Source organism: Mauremys reevesii, linkage group 26 (genome assembly GCF_016161935.1).
Source record: "Mauremys reevesii isolate NIE-2019 linkage group 26, ASM1616193v1, whole genome shotgun sequence".
In the NCBI taxonomy this organism is placed as follows: domain Eukaryota; kingdom Metazoa; phylum Chordata; order Testudines; family Geoemydidae; genus Mauremys; species Mauremys reevesii.
Genome location: NC_052648.1, coordinates 7,502,292 through 7,523,664, shown reverse-complemented (window position 1 = coordinate 7,523,664; position 21,373 = coordinate 7,502,292). Strand labels below are relative to the sequence as shown.

At 43.3% G+C, this 21,373-nt stretch overlaps 1 protein-coding gene across 2 annotated transcripts in view; it reads left to right on the top strand.

The window, feature by feature from the left end:
• The window catches only part of KDM4B (lysine demethylase 4B), a 155,005-nt gene that overhangs the window by 131,309 nt on the left and 2,323 nt on the right, over window positions 1-21,373 (top strand). Inside the window, exons 13-21 of one of the 2 annotated variants that reach the window (XM_039516106.1) lie at window positions 723-901; window positions 4,284-4,506; window positions 8,943-9,019; window positions 9,221-9,276; window positions 9,984-10,092; window positions 16,797-16,982; window positions 17,073-17,237; window positions 18,326-18,445; window positions 20,787-20,879. In XM_039516106.1, the coding sequence (XP_039372040.1) occupies window positions 723-901; window positions 4,284-4,506; window positions 8,943-9,019; window positions 9,221-9,276; window positions 9,984-10,092; window positions 16,797-16,982; window positions 17,073-17,237; window positions 18,326-18,445; window positions 20,787-20,879 (1,208 nt within the window). Of the gene's footprint in view, window positions 1-722; window positions 902-1,257; window positions 4,507-8,942; window positions 9,020-9,220; window positions 9,277-9,983; window positions 10,093-16,796; window positions 16,983-17,072; window positions 17,238-18,325; window positions 18,446-20,786; window positions 20,880-21,373 lie in introns of those variants that run through there. The other variant, XM_039516107.1, reaches the window with a different exon arrangement.

Genomic DNA, 21,373 nt, shown 5'->3' with positions numbered 1-21,373 from the left:
GATGTTTCTGCTAAAACCATCACAGAATGCCTGGGGCCCCAGTCAAAAGTTGGTGAAAGCAAAGAATTGACAGAAACTAATCAGCACAAGCAACTGCCTATCAGGCCTGAGCCAGAAGTAGATGAAGGTTGCTCATTAGATTGTAGTTGATGAAAGGGGGTTGGGGGAATAGTTGCAGAAAAGTGTAGAGTAGAACCCAGACTGAGCTTGCCTCTTGGGCACAATTTAAATCTATAGGAGGGTAAGGAGTGCACCCTGTGATGGTAGTTGAGAATAGAGTTGCCACTCACAGATGGAGACAGAGTGATGCTCAAACCCCTCTTGGGACCAAATGAATCATCGCGTCATTTCCTGAAAGATGAAACTACTGCCTGGAGGGCAAGGGATTACCATAGATCTGTATTGCACACCTTGAACTTGGCTTAATTAGGGGAGGTTGCATGATCTAATGCATGGACACTGGGACTGGGAATCAGGAAATCAGGAAACGGGTTCTCTTCTCTCCCACTGACCTGTCATATGAGCTTGGCCCAGTCACTCTCCCTCTGTGCTTCGGTTTCCCCATCTGTAAAATGGAGATAATGATAGCTGGGCTATAGAAGAACGAACTGATGGTGTTTGTTCTTTAACTTCTCCTAAGTGTCACTGGAGTGTTTATTTTACACCCTCTTGCTGCATTTCATCCGTACTGAAGACACTTCCCATTGCTCATTTTGCTCTAGAAACGTTTCCATTTTCCGGGGAGGAGGATGTGAGTGACCCAGAGGCTATGAAGTCTTTACTTTCCCTGCAGTGGAAGAATAAAGCACATAACTTCCCAGCTGAGCGAAAATTCAATGCAGCTGCTGCCCTGAGCGAGCCCTATTGTGCTGTCTGTACCCTCTTCTACCCTTATAACCAGGTAATTTCTGATACTGCTGCAGATGGGTGGGTCAGTGGAGGGTATTGCATAGTGGGTATTTTAGTAAGATTAGTATGGGTTTGTTTTCATGGTGTGTCGGTGCGATGATCTAGGCTTTTATTGTGAATTGATAAGTCAGCACCCCAGGTTTGTGTGCCATAGAGATGTATAGCAGAGACAGTGGGAAAATCCTACTGGCTTTTCATCTTTCCTTGCATTAATTTTTAATTTTACTTAAGTAAAACAGAAATTCCATGGCAAGGGAGTATGCCGTTAACCTCAGATTGTCTTGTGTTGAGCTCTGCCACAGAATTCTTGTGTGACCTTCAGTACCTCACTTAATCTCTCTGCCTCAGTTACCTTATCTGCAAATGGGAATACTGCCCACCTCAGAGGGATGGTGTGAGAACTGATGTGCAAAGCTCTTTGAGATCCTCTGATGGGGAACACGATAAGTGCAAATTATTATTATTATTAATGTTGTCTACACAAGGCCACCAGAACTGTGCAAAACTTGCCTTTCTCCTAAAAACTGGTGGACCACATGCTTTTTCTCCTCTTCATCCACCAACACTCGGAGCTTGACAACTTCTCAAGCTGAGTAGGCGCAGCTCAGGGGTCCGTACAGAGAAAGCAGCCTCTGCTCTTTGTGGGTACATCTATACTGCAATAAAACCCCAAACAAAAAACCCAGCCCACAACAGTGAGACTCAGAGCCTGCGTGAACTGACTTGGGCTTGAGTGACTTGCAGAGCATTGTAGACATTCCTCTGAGACAACCCTCCTTGCTGGGTTTCTGAGCCCAAGCTCCTGCCCAAGCGGGAATGTCTACACTACTATTTTTAGCCCCATAGCATGAGCCTGAGTCAGTTGACCCAGGCTCTGAGACTTGCTGCTGCAGGTTTTTTGTGTTTTGCAGTGTAGCTGTACCCTGAGGCACTCTGCCTGATTGAAAGAGGATTCTACCTGGATCTGTTTTTACGCTCTCCAGGTTGTTTGAAACGGGAGGGTGGATTTACAAAATGCTGACCGAGAGTAATTTCAGGTCCTTCTGTGGTTTTGTTCCTACCTAGGAGAGGCCAACCTCAGTGCTACTGAATTGCGAACATATGCTACAGCATCCCTCTTTTCCCAGGCTCATACAGGCAGCTGTAACGTTTCAGTTACGCAAGCAAGAGCAATGGTGTTGGTCTCGGTTTTATAAATTAATGCATTGGAGCCTGGGCTTAGTGTAATGCGGGAGGCACTGTACAAGGCAGCAGAAAGGAGATATGCATATGTAAATCTTTGTGGTGTGTAATTTGTTTTAATTTTCTAATCATTTGAGTAAATCAGAGCTAATACCCAGAAAGGTTTTCTGGGCACGTCCAGCTTTCCTCACTTGCCATAAGAGGCTGCTGGGATTTAAAGTTCTGGGAACTTCAGTTTAAGATGCAGATTTTCTTGGCAATTGTTGCCAAGCAAAACATTGGGAACCAAATCTAACCCTGTCCCACCTATCAAATGTATATTATAAATCAGACCACACAGGACGGGATACATCCAAAATTTGTAAAGCCCCTCAACTCTCAAGATGGTAAATTCTTCTGTGCATTGCGTACATAGTGCTGATAACTTAGCTGTGCCTGGTTTAAACACCAAAGCTGCACATTTCAAGGGGATTGGAAAAAATAAGATTTAACACACTGACACATTTGGGTCCTGTAGTGATTTACAGGAGCAGACATTAATACATACAGTGCTGCTACACTTGCGTATGCATCAAATTGGTAGTCAGCATGAGGTAGCCTTGTAGCACAGGTAGCCCTGTAGTAATAGGGGTGTGTGTGTGTGTGTGTGTGTGTGAATATCTGTGAATATATTTGTATGCAGGCGTGTGTAATTACCCTCACACCTCCATAGGTGTAGATCAGAATCACACGGAGAAGAGGAGGGTTTTTTATCAGTTTAAATATGCTTGTTCCAACATTGTATCCCCCAGTTACTAGTTTGATGGCCTTCTGTTTTCTCGCATCCAGTTCCACTAAGGTATCGCTTTTCAGAGATGTACTGAATCTCTTCTCCCTTTATTTTCAAAAACTGGGAATAAAAATCCTAGTGGGCCTCTTGCTGTCCCAGCAGATCTGGGTGATTTTTTTTCTTTTAAATATATATGATTAGTGCAGTAGTTTTGTTCAAATGTGCTTTAGCCCCATTCACATCTGTGTGCGTTGCTTTCCCTTAGTGTTCAAGCAGTGTTTTTGAAACTGGTATTTAAAATCACACATGCAAATCTTTGCACCAGAAATCCTAGCACACACATCCAGCCAGGGAACAGAAACATACAATACTATTCGTCTGACCACTTGTATCTAAGCACTTTATCCAGCTTCTGAATATTCACAAGCAAAAAGTAAGATTAGAGTAAAAAATCATCCACTGAATTTGAACATCAGCTTTAAGGAATTTTCAATTTGCTTCCAGATACTTCATGAGCAGGAAGGCAAAATTTGTTAGATATGTTATTTGCTCAACTCTGCCCCAGTTTGTCCCTGCATAAATAGGGCACATGGAGCCAGACACAGCTCTGTGTTCACTTGGGGCATGCGTGTTTAAAAAAAAAAAATCCCTGATTTATTCTGCAGACAGAAAATAAAGTATCTCTCCAGGACTGCATGATGTTGCTGTATAATGGATTGTGAGGAGACTTGGGTGCAGCTGGGCTGTTTAATCTGTTATTTTTAACTCTGGTTTACTACCAGAAACCTTTAAATGTCTTTCTGAAGAAAGAACAGGAGAGGGTACGGAGGGAGAGGGGTAGATCTTGCTTATTCTGTTGAGAGAGTCTTCTTCTGCAGCATTTGGGGATTTGATCTTATTTTGTAAAAGTATAAATGCAAAAATAGTGAATGCTGCTCATTATTCTAATACAGGGGTTCTCAAACTGGGGGTCGGGACCCCTCAGGGGGTCATGAGGTTATTACATGGGGGGTCACGAGCTGTCAGCCTCCACCCCAAACCCTGCTTTGCCTCCAGCATTTATAATGGTGTTAAACTAAAAACACTTTTTTGTATATTTATAAGGGGGGGTCGCACTCAGAGACTTGCTATGTGAAAGGGGTCACCCGTAAAAAAAAGTTTGAGCCACTGTTCTAATGCTTCCCTGAGCTTTCAAACCAAACGACAAATCCCAGGGCACACCCTGTTGGAACGGAGGGAGCAACAAGATTCTTGTCATGTGAGGTAGGAGTTGGGATAAGAGCACTTGTTGCGTGGTTGCAAACAGCATGAGCTAGTGAGGATTGATTTTTTTCACAAGGGCAATATTCTTTGAATTTTAGAACAGCTGGTGGATGGGCAAAGTGGAGACTCTGTGTACCACTGTTTCCTTTTCCTCCTTAAGTCCTTACAGATGGATAAAGAGGCTGTCCAGGTCTCTACAGGGGAGAGCTCCTCCTTGCTCCAGCTTTCAAAGTGTGGACAGAAGACAAAGCCTCTGATCCCTGAGATGTGTTTTACCTCAGGTGGTGAAAACACAGAGCCCCTTCCTTCAAACTCGTACATTGGAGAAGATGGAACCAGTCTCCTGATCTCCTGCGCCAAGTGCTGCCTGCAGGTTCATGCTAGTGAGTGTTCCTCCTTCCGCACTAAGGGCTCTGGGCATTCAGTCACTTGTAAGTTTCTGTACACCTGTGCTCTCTGCATTTGGACACTTTCTGGGCATGCTTACGGTTCCTGCCACACTCCCTTTCGCCAGTTCCTGTACTAATGTGCGTATACATTTCCTCTTCATTGTGTTCTCAGGTATGTCGTGGCTATGAACATCCTTGCATATTTCTGCACATTTGCTTTCTATTCCTCTTCTTCTCCTTCTGGAATTATTTTCTCTGGTTTGGGGGGGCAAATAAGGGAAAGATCAGGTCCTGCCTGATGGAAGCTCCCTTCTTATACAGGCATCTTCCATGTAAACTCCTAATGTGCAGGCTCTCTCCCTAAGCCACGCTGGTGAGTCTGGGGGATATGGAAGCCAGGCGAATACAGCAGTGCCACCTTAGACATGTAAGTCAGGTGGGAGACACTAAGTAGAAATCCTTAGCTTATGTGATCAGCCATGGTACTGATTGAAAGCTGCTCATGAGGAAACACCTGAGGAAGAGAAAACAGGTACATTCACCTCAGTGTGTCAGCCTCCATTTCTAAAGTTGATTGGGGTTGTAACAGGGGACATTCCCAAGGGCAGTATTCAGTAGTGGCTGAAACTACAGCAGATCAGCCCCTAAAATGTTTTCAGCTATAGATTGGGCTCCCATTGAGATACTGTCTTTTTTAGAGGAAAGTCCATTATTTTATTGGACACTTTTCTCCTTCTGACACATCTATTACAGACTGGCCGTCTCAAAGCCTGCGTGAACAGAATGGTAATTTGGGTTCCGGGGGATCTCATGAGGACAAATACATTCTTAAATTTCTCTCCCAAAACTTGTGCCATTGACATACTCTCATCCAGGCCACTATGGGGAACTGACTGGAGCTTTTAAAGGACAAGCTGTGTCTAAAGCCCTTCTGCCCCCACAGTCTGCACTAATGAAACAGGATATTGCAGCCTTTTGCTGTGGTGGGAAATAGAACCCTGAAATCGCCTTTCAGCCATTAGGACGACTGAACATCATTCTGGGAGATCTTTTAAAATGAAAAGTATAAAACCACCTCATTGAAACAACTTCATTACATACCTCCTCCTTGCTCACTTGCACCGTGTAATGAAACGACTCCTGGCCAGTTTGACACTTGCGCTTCCATAAGAGAATCCTCTGAGAGAAACGGCCCATCTTTGTCGAATGATTGCACAGCTGGGGCAATGAGCCTTTTGCTAGGGTTAAAAAGAGTACAGGTGCCAGCAGTTCCAGGTGAGTTACATGGGGAGTAGAATGGAAGAAAAGGGAAGAAAAAGTTAATTAAGAATTCTATCTCCATGCTATTGCTACAGAGAGAGTGCAGCATGAATATACCAGCTGTACATCATATTCATGGGGATTCAGGTTGGAATGACTTCTAACTAGTTTTGCACTTACATGTGGTTATCTGTGATAACGCCCTGTGAGAAATGAGGAAACTCCAGAGCAGACATCTTTGAGCAGATCCTGTTTCTGTTTGTTTCTGCCTGCTTTTACACCTGTTTTGGCCTTTGTCAGTGCAAGGAGTCTGACCCTATTGGTATGTGAATTACCATTTATGTATGTCATACCTTGGAAACCAGAAATTGCAAAGTATGCCACTTACAATCCTCTCACTTGTTCAAAAGTTGGCCTACTAGGTGAACCAGTTATCAAGGTTTCATGAGAGAGGGTAGTTAATACCGTGATTTCTGTGAGCCTCTGTTGTTCTTGGGACCACCTGGGCTTATGGAATAGTTTCTGAGATGCATTTTCGTAGTGTCTGTGTTGCTGTTTGTGACAATGTTAGTTTATATCAGGAGACGCAGACGTCTGGTTCTTTAGAGAGCTAAGGTGGGTGAGGCAATATCTTTTATTGGAAAGATCGTAGACCTGAAGAAGAGCTCAGTGTAGCTTGCAAGCTTGTCTCTTTCACCAACAGAAGTTGGTTCAATAAAAGATATTGCCTCACCCATGTTCTCTCTAACATCCTGGGACCACCACAGCTACAACAACACTACAAACCACTACATGTTTCTTTGATTATTATGCCTAAGAGAGGATTTCTGATGGCAGCTGGTTGAAGGTACTGGTCTGCGTCAGGAGTACTGTAGATTCTACAGAATCTAGTTAAGATTTGCACTAGTATTAGGAGGTGTGGTACGTTATTGTTCTGCTGTTTGAGCTTGGCAGATGGAAAGAATTATTTGACTTGTATTTGCTTTTATGGTCTCAGCTTTATAGACGAGCAGTTGAGCACAAATGTCTCTTGTGGCGAATTAGAATAAAGGATGAACTTTTCTTGCATCCACGAGATGGTCACTTCCGGCTCATGGTGTGTAGTATGCTGACATAGGGTGAGTGCGCACATGATAGTGAGTGCGCACATGATAGAGATGGCTTTCTCATCTTGGAGATAGTTGTCACTGGAGAGCTGAGTCTCTTTATCCAGTACATGCATACATCTCCAGTAGAAAGGCATTCAAGAGCAATGTTAGCAAGCCAAATTTTGATTTGGGGAGAGAGATGTGTATATGAATAAAGCAAAGTTAATCTGCAGTCGTAGACAGAGCCTGGTGCATTCTACTACTCAGGTTTAGCTGTGCTGGACCCATGATGCTTGGGTTTAGCTGCTTCACTCTAGTTTAAGGTTGCAGGTGCATCACAGTCTGTTTTCACTTGTAGATTCCAGTACCCATTTGCCTTTGGTGTGATGAGACCAGTTTGCTCACTCTGTAGAATGGAGCTACAGCATCAGGGCTTATTGAATCTGGGCTGGCTGGGTGCTGTAAAACTTCTCAGCAGGCCACTTATTACAGTCCGATTTGGAGGAGTCTCACCTGGCCGTGATAAGCTGTGACAACAGGAGGGATGCCAGGAAACCTCAGCCAAGATTTCTAGGCCCTTGAGGTGCTGACGCAACCTATTGAGGGGAGAGAGTAGTTACTTCGCTTGTTTGCTAGCCTTGTTGCATTAACTATCGATTCTGGGTTTCAATCACTCTCGTTCCCCTCAGCACACACTTCTTCCCCTCTCTCTTGCATAGCTATTTCTGGGAGCTGAAAGCCTCCTATTTAAAAGAATGAGATTTTGCCTCTTAGCTACATTCAGAAACACCCTGGTTCCTGAGGAACAGACAGCCGCATTCAAAGGTTAATATTTAGTCCGAGCAGCTCTAGTCTGGCTGGTTTGCTCCTAATAAGCAAGATTTAATTTATTTTCTGGAAAAAAAAATATTAAATATGTTTCTCATCGTAGTTTCTCCTTTAGGCTCCTCTTTTCTTTCATTCTTTAGTTTGTCTCTCTCCCTCTCTCATCTGAGAGCTGTGTTCCTTCAGAAGATTCCCCCCTCAAGTCCAGAGGTCCCCCGACCTGTGGTCTTGAAACAAGAAATCAATGCTGAAATTTCACAGTCTGTTCCACACAGGTTTGGGCTCCACAGATATTTCACTTAAGGGCTTAAAATAGAAACTCATGTCAACTTCCTAATCAGTTTTCCAAACTCCATCACCCCGCCTCTTTTGCCAGGTCTGGATTGGATCTGCTTTCATGACCTGTCATGTGATGGAAAGGAACTTCATATGCAGGAGGCAACCGTGGGTGTATATTATTGACTCTTTTCTGAGGTTGTCTATCTGGGTTAGATAGCTGCTTGTTACGGAAGTGGGTACTGTGTTGACCTCACTTGATAGCTGAATATTTACCTTTAGTTTACCCAAGTTATTAACACTAAATATTGAAGTGCTTTGTATACTAGAGACCCTTTTTGCCTGTTCAGCTGAGATGGTAGCACCTTGATTTCCAGCTTTTAGTGTGTTTAGCTGAAAATTTCTCATGAGGTGTTTGGGAAGAAGGATGGCCTACTGGTTAGCCTAGGATTCCCCCAGGTTCAATTCTCTGATCCACCACAGACTTCCTGTGTGATGTGCAACAGTAAGCACATGGAGTGTTTAATTCACCACTGCTAGATTACTTTATTCTCCCCCTTTTCCCCCCCTTCAAATAAGGTCCTTCTCCATCTTTCTGCAAAGATGGCTGCACCAGCTGGGTTTAAATCAGATCATCATTCTTACCCCCTTTGATGTGTCCATTTAGTGTAGCAATAGGGACATATCCTGTGAGACCAATCTCTTGAATGTAGTTCCAGACATCTCCTCCTAACCTCTGGCCCTAGGAAGGAGCTGGGGTTTCACATTCTATTTCATTAGTATGTGACATCAGTCCTAGCTGCCCTACCCCTAGGTGACTCCTCGTCCTTGTCATTTGTGTGTTGTGGTCTCTTGGGTTTTGAATTGGCTATTCCAAATACTGTGTCTAATTTCCAAGGTGTATCTAACCTGAACTATCAGCAATGGGCTTCATGTATGTGTTGCCAAGAGTGTGAGAAGAATACTTTTGGTTTCTTTCAGGTTGCTATGGAATACGCCCTGATCTGGTGAATGAAGGCTGGTCTTGTTCCCGGTGCTCAGCCAATGCATGGGCAGCGGTAAGTATCCACTGTAGTGGAGACTGGAAAGGAAAGTTTCTGGGGAGAATTAACTGGATGCGTCAACACCGAGGGGAAGTGGGGAGACAAAGTATTTCCCGGCTTGCTCTTGCCCCAGCTTAATAAATCTCTGCGGAGGTTTGGTTTGGGATCGCCTTGGTTGTCTTTTCAATTAATAGTTATGATGGTTTTTTACTGTAGGACTGCTGCCTGTGTAATCTCAGGGGAGGAGCTCTTCAAATGACCACTGATGGAAGGTAGGTAGCATTGAAAACGTCTTGCCTGTATCCTAGAGAGACAAGGTGAGTGAGATAATATCTTTTACTGGACCAACTTCTTTGGAAAGCTCTCTCACCAACAGAATAAATAAGATTTATTGATCCAATAAAATATATTACTTCACCCACCTTGTGTCTCTAATATCCTGGACCAGCACAGCTACCACTACACTGCATTGCACTGTATACTAGCTCTCTCACCCAAGCACTAGTGCAAGTAATTTTGTTTATATTGTGAACACTGGTCATGGTGCTCCAGTGTGTGAGCAAAATTTTGCCTCACATGCATAATTGCTGCTCTTTAGAGTGGATGGGTGAACTGAGATGTCTGTGCTGTCCCACTCTTTCTCTACTCTTAAGGGTTTGATTCTGTGTGGCACTGAACACCTTCAATGTCATTGATTTCAAAGGCAGCACCTTTCAGATAGTGCTCAGCACCATGCAGAAATGCTTCCCTATTGAAGAAAGTTGATCTCAGTTGTTCCAGAGACCTTTATCTAGTGCAGTGCATGATTAATAACCAGATGCTAATATTACCAGTGCTGTCAACTATCATAAATGTGTCCAGATACTATAGAAGGGAAACCGGGAGAAATGTTAACAGCCCTCTAGAGTTTATTCATCCCATAAATGTGCCAACATTTTTTTTTTTAAATATGGCAGCTTCTAATTTCTCTGATTTCCAGATGGATCCATATAATCTGTGCTATCACTGTCCCAGAGGCCCGTTTCCTCAACGTAATAGAGCGCCATCCTGTGGACATCAGTGCTATTCCAGAGCAGCGGTGGAAACTGGTAGGTGCTTCCTGAGGATTGCTTGAGTAATAGCAGGGCTTGGCTTAGCTAGTGAGAAAAACATTAAATGTTGTGTCGGAGCCTCACGCTGCAAGGGCTGGAGGATGTTCTCCTCAGGAAGCAGTACCATTTAGATATGTCCGAGAGGGTCTGCTTTCCTTTAAAATGTTTCACTTTCTCCGTCAGGAAATCTTTCCCATCTCCATCCTCTGTGCAGAAATTAACAAATGCCCCCTTGTGGTCATCTCGATAAGGAGGGAATCAGGAGAAGATATATCAATAGGTTACATGCCAGTAGATGGATTTCTAATTCCTTTCTGTGGAGGTTGCAATAGCTTCATCCCGGGGGCTTAATGATTAGATGGAATCAATGAGTCTTGGCTTTGCCTATGGTGCTATGTTCTCCCAGCTGGTTCTGAATACCCCTCTGTTATGGGTGCATTTGGTAAGATAAATTGTGCTTTTTGCTTTTCTTTTGTGTGGGAGTCAGTTTTGGACATCAAGAGGGGGTTATGGTGGGGGAAGATGTTGTTAGCATTGATGTATTCGGTAGTTAGTGCTGATGTATTCATTAACTGCGCAGCTTTTCAGTGTAGGCAGCCCAGCCCTTCCTGGATGAGAGGTTAGGAAGAATCTGTGTATGCTTCTAGAGTTATTCTTCTGTTGTGCAAATGGGTTTTGTACACAAATGTGAATGTAAAAAGCATTCATTATTCAGGTTGCGTGATGGAGCAATGTGATGCGAGAGTGATAAATCTTGAAGCACCAGCTCTTTATGGATTGTCTGACATTTCCAGCATGCATCCTCTTCATTACCACCACTTGTAACGATGAATTAAAAATCCTTTTACACAGAAGTCGCTTGTATTGCTTAATGGGGCCTCACAAGAAAACCTGTTAACTCCTGCATGGCTGCCTTGCAACTGTGCAGCATTCATCACTGAGTCTATGCAGCATCACTTTGTCATAATGAACTCCAGACTGCTTGGCATGGATCTGTGTGGGAGGACTCTGATTAAAGGAGAAGACTTTACAGGCAGAAGATAATTCGGGGAGTATGGCATGTGTATTGGGGGTGTGGGGGAGAGAACCACAAATTGTGGGGGCAGGAAAGTGAAGGTGAGCATTGGGAAGCCTTTGGTGTGATGCTACTTGATTCAGTAACAAGTTTCCATGGATTTCTGTCCACTGTGCAGCATTTTACAGGTGTCCAAGGGCATCATGGATTTAAGATGCCTTTATCTGAAGCATTTATTTGGACAACACCTGGCCCAATTGGCTCATGATCCTGATTAGGGACTTTGAGCTGAACCTCATTCGTGATACATGGTACCCTTTATGGACCAACAGTCCAGTCCAGGGTAAAATTCCATGTTCCTCCTTTAGCTGCAGTGGACATTTTAAGAAACCCATTCTTTGTAGTAGCTTACCTGTGTTGGGAGTCTCACTGAGAACAGCTGGACTCAGCTGCCTCAGCTTTTGGGAGGAAGAGAAACACTACTTTTCTAGGTGTGAAATGAGCTTAACTCTTACCAGGCAGAGCGTGTGGGGATTTGTTGGATAAGCTGGTGGGTTTTACTGTGTAGCGCACAGGAAGTAATGTTGGAGATGACAGAATACTAAAATAGCATCCTTCCTTCGTGTGGCATCCCAGCCAGCTCTGCTTTATAGACAGGTCAGCCCAAACATACCCACATCAACCGTGTCTTTTTCTCTCACACACTGCAATGTTAAGAAATGAGAAGGACAGATTTTCAGAAGTGCCTATAGAGAGGTTCATGCACTCGCTTGACATGTATGCGCAAGTAATAGGGGAGGTTGAGTTTCATGCCTAAGGCATTACAGGGTTTGAGATTGCTAAGGCTTGCCAAATTTGCTAAATTACTTGGGCACAGCAGGGTGAATGAAGGGAAGTGTGGGAGTAAGAGCGAGTGACTGATAGCATGGTCTAAAGCTAAGCAGGTTATGGGCAGCAGCTGTGAGCTTCTCATATACAGCTCGACCAGTATACCTCAGACTAGTCATATCCAACCTGAAGCACTCCCTACTATTTTCAACCTGGGCCCCCGCTCAGATCTGTTAAAACAACTCCTGCTATTTCAGTCCTGAATAGACGGACAGTCTTGCTGAATTGTACAGTGGCTTTTATTCTGTGGATGAACATCTACTTCGGCATGGGGCCAAAATTGTCCCCTATGGTTTCCTTCATATTTCATGGGAGGTATAGAATTTTCACATTTGATGCCTCAGGTTGGAAATCAGGACACTTAGTTAACTGTCTATTGTTCTAAGCACCCATTGCTCCCGTTGGAAGTAAGAGCTGTAAGTGCTCAGCACCCCCTGAAAAGCTAGCATTAGGCACCTGGTTTTGAAAATGTTAGTCTGTATGGCCCACTATGCGCTGCTCCATCTTAATCAGAGCAGCCTTTCCCATTGTCTGCTGGCCTCTTATGTTTATGCCAAGATCACACATTACTCTGCTAGCAGACAACATGGAGGAGCTCAGATACCTGCTTGGAAACACATGGAGCACTGAAGCTTCTGGCAACATGCCAGCAGGGCCCTTGTACAAAGTTTCTGCTGCCCCTGCAGTCAGGACTAGTTTTAGGAGGTAGGAAGTAAACTGACTCTCAGCCCCTTTATCCCACACCACCAGAATATCTGTTCTGTTTGTTTACTGTCTGCTTGCTAAGATCCCTTTTTGGTTTTTTTACTCGTGGGTGCCATTATAATAGATATGCACATACTAGTGCTGGAAACAACGTGTCGCAGTGTTATCATATATAATGCTGCGTTACTTTTGTAGGTGTCATAACTAAGGGAAGATAAATTACATTTTGAGCTGAAACTTGAAACGAGATGTAAAGTCAACGAGTCAGATACGAGGCTTTGTTCTTGACAGTAGGCTGTTAAGGAGAAAGTTCTTGAACTAGCAGCCCTGGTAAAATTGCATAGGAGTTTTGAGCTAAATGAGCATGGGGGAGTGTACAGAGAAACATGGTTTGTGAGATACCATGGAGCAAGTCCATTGAGGTTTTTGGCAAGTGCATCCTGATACAAATGGGGGAGCTAGTGGAGTTGTTTAGAGAGAGAGGGACAGGCAGATTGTGGTCACCTTTCTTTGTGTGTTAGAGGTGGGTAGAGGTATCCTGTATGTGGTGAGGCTTGTGGTGAACATGGAGAAGGGAGTTAAAATCAAGGTGAGCAGAAGAGGAAACAAGGCTGAAGATTTCAGTAGTGTTTGAGTTGAGGCAGATGTAGGTGAGAGAGTGGAGCTGGGATGAACAGACCCATGGGAAAGGAGGGTGAAGAATGATAAGAAGGTCATAGGTAGCTGAAGCAAATGAACTGGAGTAAAGAAGGGAGGTGGCAGGAGATGCCTCTCCAGTGGATTCAAGTGCATTTTGTTACTGTTCACATCTCTTTTCCTTAGCAATGGGGGGGGTGGGGTGAGGCAGCACTCTCTGATGTAGGTGCAGGGTGAGGACTTGGGGTGACTTGTCTGAAAACAGTGTCCAGTTCATCTGAAAATGTGCATTAGGTGCTAAGGCCTGGGCTCCCCTTGAAAGCATAGACCTCCGAGTTCATTTGAGCATGCTGCATCGTTATAAAGAATGCAGTTTGCATGGTTTCTGATTAATGGTGTATTACAGGCTTGTGTGTGTAAATTATGTATGACGTGGAAATTCAGAATAATTAGCTGTCATCCCTCACCGGAGTAAATGAATTGTAGTGTTCATCATGCTGTAGACAGCCCATTCCTTACTCTCAGCTATGATCTGATTTTTTTTCTGTGTGCATTTATTCAGAGTATTTTTCTCCCGTACCTTAGATACTCTTTCTCTTCCCACCTCCCCTTCCAAATTAATTCATATCTGTCGGAGCATCTTCCCCACGATACCCAGTCCCATGTCCCACACCTCCAGGTCTTCCACTCATGCTCTGCTTTCACCATCCTCCACATCTCAAGGTCCCTGTAACTTAAATTTTCCTTTGTCCTCCGATCATATATGATCTATCTAATCACTTCTTTTGGTGTGGCTCTTCTGCACAACAGAGTGTCTCTGCCACTGGGATGCCATTAGATGCATGTTAATCCCTCAGGCTTGGAATCAGGCTTTACATCAATAAAATCAGACTCCCTTACTCAAGGGTTAATACTCCCTTGAGAGGCTGTATTGAGCACTTCGTATATCAGCGCTTGTCCCTGCTAGGGAGAGAATTAGATATTGACAGTTTAATAATGAGATCTCATTGCTATTGACTTGCTCTCAGCGCTGTATTCCTGCTGCGCACTTTGCTGTGGTGCTTATCTACCTTTTGAACATGGCTTACAGAGCGATAAGGGCATAGCTTATTAAATACTAAAAACTACAGTCAGGCAGCGCGAAGGGCCTGACTTTGACTAACAAAAGCTAGGAAATTCAGAGTGAAAGCACAGGGCCAAATTCATCTCTCTCTCCACTGATTCTGATACTTTCAAGAGAAATGAACTTGGCTTATTGCATCCACATACAGGAGTGTTACTGATATATCTGGGCATGATTGGGAGTGATGGGAACGTATGAGGCTGAGTGATTTCCTCTCTTCCTTTCTCAGTTTATGGCGGGGAGAGGGAAATAACTGTCCCTCTTTGGGGCAGGGACAGCATTTTTTAGAGCGCTAGTACAGTTGAGGCAGGGAAGGGAGGTGGGAAGAAAGGCTACACCTGATGGCAGGAGCTGCAGAGGGAGGAAGGTTCTCACTCCCAGTGAAGATGGGATACTGATGTGTAGATGAGCAGAGGGAATGGGGAGGAGAGGGGAAGGCCCAATACAGCGTTTTCTTCTGGGGCATAATACCAATCTTCAGGTGACTAAAACATTTCCACCAATCCCCATTCCCACCCACAATATATGGGGAGATGATTTCAATATGATAAATATTTATCCTATATCTGTGTCCTGATCACTTGTCCTTGAATCCCTCTCCCCAGGATTCTATTCATATGAGCAGTTTGAAACAGTTGCATTCTTTTTAAAGGGCAACCTCCTTCCCTCTACAAAATGTGGAATTTCCTCTTTCTCAGGTTATCCCAATCTGTGGCCCAGGCCAGCCACCAGTGACAGCTTTTCTAGACACAAACATTTTATGAACTAAGGCTGGGATTTCCAAACGAGCAAATAGGCATTAGGAGCCCAATTCCCCATGAAAGTCAGTGAATTCGTAACTCCCTGAGGCTCCTTTGGAAATCCCAGTCTAAAAGTTTAATATTCCAACAGGGCTGGAAATGGGAGTTTGATACCATTGGAGTGAGGGGTGATTCTCAGCTTCCCAGTGGCACCCAGTGCTCACTGCCAATTCCACAGTACCATGAGATACTGGACTTTTTAAAACAAGGACATGTTTCTTTAGAAAGGGTATTTCAGATCCATTTCAAAGGTGTCTTAAAGGTTGTCTACAGTTGAAAGTTGGTTTACATTAATGTAAGGTGTGAATTTAAAATGCAGTAGCTATTCTAGAATAATTTCATCTGTGGACACCCTTATTCTGGCATGATAAGAATAATGAATAGTAGGTTAAAAAAGACTTGCTGGCTGCATAGCCAATTCATAATATTCTCATTCCAGAATAAGAGAGCCTTGTTCCAGTTTAGTTTAATCTTCTTTCAAAGAGGATTAAGCAAACATGACACATTTATTCTGGAATAAGAGTGTCCACACACAAGAGTTATTCCTGAATATCTATTTTGGACTAACTCCATAAGTAGACAAGACTTTACATTTATTATTTGCTTTCCTTTCTCTCTAATCCCTGCACAGAGTAACCAAGGCAGCTGGCTTTACAGAGAGGAATATAAGAAACAGCCCAAATGGGGGGAGGCGGGCAGGACTTTAAAGCATTTTAAAACCTTTTTTGTAACATCTATGGTGTATTCAAAATGCATGGTGTAGTGTGAAGGTTTTATTTACCCAAGAGTGGCAAAGCAGTGAGTAAGTTACATACTTCAGATAATCCCACATAGATGCCAATCAAACTGTTATACCATGTCATCATGTATTCCATGTTTATATATAATAATAATAAAAAGGGCCTACTTAAAAATAAATGTTAAACTGTTGATCTGTGTTGTGTTGTGTCCAGATGAAAATTGTCTATTCTAGCAGCTCGTTTCCCAAGTTTCAGCTAGAATGTGAATTAAAATGGGTACATTTAAAAATCTCTGGAGAATGGGTGTATAATGGAAGTAGAAGTTTTACCATAATGCTTGTAGGTAATGCTGATACATTACACTCCAGAAAACGTCGTCCCAAATTGTTTTTGTGAGGACTTAATTGATTGATATGTGTCTGATGGATTGTGTCATTGATAGCTGCTTGAGAGATTAAAATGATGTCATCTTGTTGCTGTTTAGGGGAACAATAGTTCTGTGTGTCTGTTATATTTAGGATGTGTGTGTTTTGGCTCAGGATGGGTTCTAGATGAGTGCATGTGGTTGAGCAGGCAGATCGAAAGGAATTTGACCACCCTTGTGTCTATAATGCCTGCATGAGACAGCCTCAATCCTGGTTGGGACCTCTGAGCTCTCCTTCAGTGTAACTGTTGATAACAAGGAGTTTTGTACCATGTCTAACTCTGGCCTCCAGCCTCAAATATGTTGATTAAAAGCTGCTGCTGACTTTGTCTCCTTTGCATAATGTGAACCGGTGTTTGTTTCCCTTCAGAAATGTGTGTACTGCCGGAATCGGATGAAGAAGGTGTCTGGTGCCTGCATTCAATGCTCCTATGAGCACTGCTCCACTTCCTTCCATGTGACCTGTGCGCATGCTGCTGGGGTACCCATGGAGCCGGATGATTGGCCATATGTTGTGTCCATCACTTGCTTCAAACATAAAGCAGCCAACCACAATGTAAGTGTCTTCTATTTAAAATCCCTCCTATGTACTGTTTCTCTCATGTCTCTTGTGATCCCTGATCGGTCCCTTTCCTTTGTTCCATAGATCCCATTTCGGAGGGAGGTATCGCTGGGACAGACTGTGATTACGAAGAACCGCAATGGACTCTACTACAGGTGTAAAGTAATCGGCATGACAACACAAACCTTCTATGAAGTGAACTTTGACGATGGCTCTTACAGCGACAACGTTTACCCGGAAAGCATTACTGTAAGAAGCTCTTTAGATTCCTCTGTAACTGCAGGTAGAATCTGTAGCAGGCTGGCCAAACTTACTGACCCTCCGAGCCACATACGATAATCTTCAGGAGACGCCTGCCGAGGCTGAAGCCCCACCCCCCCATTGCAGGGCAGAAGCCTCAAGCTCCCCTCTCCTCCAGTCTGGTAGGCAGAGAATGAGGGGGGAGGTGATGGGCTCTGTGAGCTGCATTTTAACTGTAAAAGAGTCACATGCGACTCGCGAACTGCAGTTTGGCCACCCTTGATCTATAGGATGCAATGCTGCATACTTGCTTACTTCGTGGGAAGGAACAACAACGCATACCCTGAGAAATCTTTTTACAATAGGTTAAAAAGGTATTGCTGGCCGCATAGCCAATGGATAAAGTGTTCTTCATGCATCCCCTTATATATGGCTTTCTGATTATTACCTGGTTTCCTATTTTTTCTTCCTTGACCAACAGCTGCTGCCAGTGTTGGTCACTGAAGTAAGAGAATATAGTTTGTTCTGTCTTGCACACTAATTGCATTTTTAAAGTCTCATTTTTTCCCTCCCAAGTCCTGTTTTGGGTAAATAGACTGGACAGTGTGTATGTTTGTTTTAATATAGTAAATAGATTAGAGTAGGGGAGAGTGTATTGAAGAATTGGAGCAGGGTACTAAGAGTCTAGATTCTTGGGTTCTATTCCCAGTTCTGCCACTGACCTGCCTTGTAATACTGTGGGCAAGTCAATTAACACCTCCTCCTCTGTGCTTGTAAAATGAGGGTAATACATCACAGGGCGTCTGAGCTGCTTTGAGCACCTTGGATGAGTTCCAGAGAATTGCAAAGTACTATCACCAGCAGCTGGTGCAAACAATTGGTTCTGTACTTGAGCAATGGCTTGTAACCTGCCTATGCTTAGTGAGGTTTTTGAACAGATGCAGATTTGCTTATGGTGTGGTAGCCTCCTGGGTTCTTATGTTAAAGCATCATGTTATTGTGGTATCCTCCATGGGTGGCCACTATGACAGAGATGGTCAACTTGCTCCCAAGTTTTATTCATGTCTGTTGTTTTCCTGACTTTCTTCTGTCTTCAGAGCAGAGACTGCATTCAGATGGGACCCCCTCCAGAAGGCGAGTTGGTTCAGCTGCAGTGGACTGATGGAATCATCTATAAGGCCAAGTTCATTGCAGCCCAGATCAGTCAGATTTATCAGGTAAATAGGGAGGGGTCTAAAAACTCCACCACAGCACCTGTGTGTTGCACAAGCTTTGTTCCTCAGAGGTACAGAAGGCTTGTTTGTCAGAGGATGGAGATGGATGGCAGGAGAGAGATCACTTGTCATATTTATGAAGACGTAATGTGACCTCCAGAGTTAATATTTCCTGTATTCTTACAGGAACTGTAATGCTCCTAATGAAGAGAGTCGGGAAAAGGGTCCTCAGAGGCAGATTTGGATGCATGTACACACACGTATGCCTCTCTATCTACACATACCCGCTCTTAGAATTTCACAATGGGTTCCTTTCATTCACACCCTTTCTCTGTGATGAAAAAGGATGCTTGAGTTGGTATATGTAGCTGTGCAGTGGATATAAGCAACTGTAAAGAAAAGGGATGTCAGGGGACCCAGGTCAAAAGTGACTTGATATCACCACTGTCTGCTGGCTGTTCAATGGCCTGTGTGAAATGAGCTTTATGACCTCCGCTTCCTAACAAACAGGTATTTAGGTAATTAAAACCCTCTTGGCAATAAAACTGTAGATCAGGAATAGAATGGCTTGGAGACTGTACACTCGCCCTGGAGACTCGTGGGAAGGTACATGGCAGAGCAGTATGTGGGAACAAAGTCCTGCTGCTATATCTCCTTTACCTATTCTGTGACTAATTAGAAGCCTTCAATCTCCAGTTCTGTCATTCATGTCGCCAACTACCTTTTCTAGCAGAGAACAGACGCAGCCAATTCTGCAGCTCACGAGGCTGAGTGCCGAAGCAGTTTTGTACCACATGTAGGATTTCTGTTTACAGGAGGTTAGCGATTAGAAATCTGAAAAAGGCTTCGCATTTCAACATGAAGTTCCCCAAAATTCAACACTGTCATTTGACGACATCTGGGTTAAATGGGCCACAAGAAGTTTCAAAATTTCCAGGATTCTGGGAGGTTTCAAGTGCACCCTGCGCACCTCAATTTAACCAAACACACACAATGAAACTTACAAAAAAACCCTATTTTGTGCAGTGTAGATTCCTGTTCCTGAGTAATCTTGGAAAGTGTCGTTGGAGAAATTTCCCAGGACACTTGTCTAAGAGGCATTTATAAAACTGTTTAGTCCTTTCACAAAAATTGCCTCAGGTCTTGACATGCAAACAGAAGAGCATCATAATCCACAGACTTGTATCCTAAAGATCTCTTTGGCATGATGTTCCAAAGAAGACAGTCTGATTTTAACATAAATTTTAACTTTTTTACGCTTCCATTGAAAATCTGTTCTTTGTTTGCTTTCCGATTTAGTCACGATATAGGAAATTCACATATTGATTGTTTAAAATAGCATTAAAAGCTAAAAAAAGAAAAAAAAATGTAAAAAAGCATCTATTTACTGAAACTACGAAGTATCTACTCTGAAACCATCTATTTACCAGCACTAAATGAGAACAAAATATTCAGGCACATATGCATTTGTACATTTTGCAACTCATGCAGTTACTTGTTCCATGTTCTGCACATTCAGGTTAGGTGCATATTTTTTCAAAATTTAACTCCAGTGGTTTGTCTTTAAACCTCATTTGTGTGTGTATTCAGAATGGAGACTTAAACTACCCATAACGTATTCCCTTGTGCCTGGTTGTTACAACTATGTCTGTGGGAGAGCGTCTCCTGCCAACATAGGGCTGTCCACACTGGCGCTTAGGTCGGTGTAACTTGCATCGCTCAGGGTGGGGGTGTGGCTTTTTCACACCCCTCATCAACATAAGCAGTAGTGTAGATGTGCCCATAGATTCTTTCGACCCTCTGAATTTTCCCAGTTTAAATCAAGCCCTACCTTTCTCTTAAACCGTATTGTGTACGTTTTCTGCATTATCCAGGAGGCTACTGTAAGTCTTCAGCAAAGCAAGCAAGAGGCTCTGAGAACATTTATTTTATAGTTTAAAATTTCATGGGCTCATTTTCATGAACAAACATCCCTGTAACATCTCCTGTTACATAATTCATGATGTAATCAGTGCTCAGTGAAAGAGGTTTAGAATGAGGCGTTAACACCACCATTTTTTACACCTGACTGATTATTGTTCCTTGTTAAAACACAAAAATATTTTGACTTGTGTGAAAAAAAATCTTAATTTAAGAAGGAAGAAGGGCTTATTAATGTGAGTGTAATACCCATGTTACAACGGGAGGCGGGAGGAGGGAGTGTTTTCTTCATGGGTCCCACTGTGTTTTCTGTGTCCATCAGAGAATCCTGGGGACTTTTTAGGCTGATAAAAGGAAGTGAGGAAAGAATTGTTAGCTGTAAATGGAGAAGTCAGTCACCTGATTGCTACTATGCTCTCTGCAGGTGGAGTTTGAAGATGGCTCCCAGCTGATGGTAAAACGTGGTGATATTTACACATTGGAGGAGGAGCTTCCTAAGAGAGTGAAATCTCGCCTGGTGAGTATCAAATCCGCAGGGAAAAAAGGGGGAGCTGCTTCTCACATATGCTCATTAGATTTTCTTTTAAAGGCTGTTTGAAAGTGACCTAAAAAGCTCCCTCTCCCGTCTAGAAGTATAAGACCCTAATTCACTCACAGAATATGTGTAAGATTGTAAAATGACTAATGAAGACATTTGAAAAGGTTTTAAACAATTCCTGCTTGTCAAGACCTGATTTCTGTGTTCCCTAGTTAAGAGATCTTGTGTTCAGTAAAGTGCCTTGCATCTTGTAGGATACCAGTTACAAACTCCGCCACTGAAATGTTGCCACCTGCGGGGTGAGAGGATAATGGTCAGGTGAACTGACCTGCAGCCCAGTGGTGTCTTGGAAATTTTGGCCAACGATACTGGAATAAAAAACTTCCAAAAGATATTAAAAAATCCCATGGAACACAGAGGACCCTAATTTTTTAAGCTTCCTCTTAAAGACCAACATATAGTCTATGTCTACA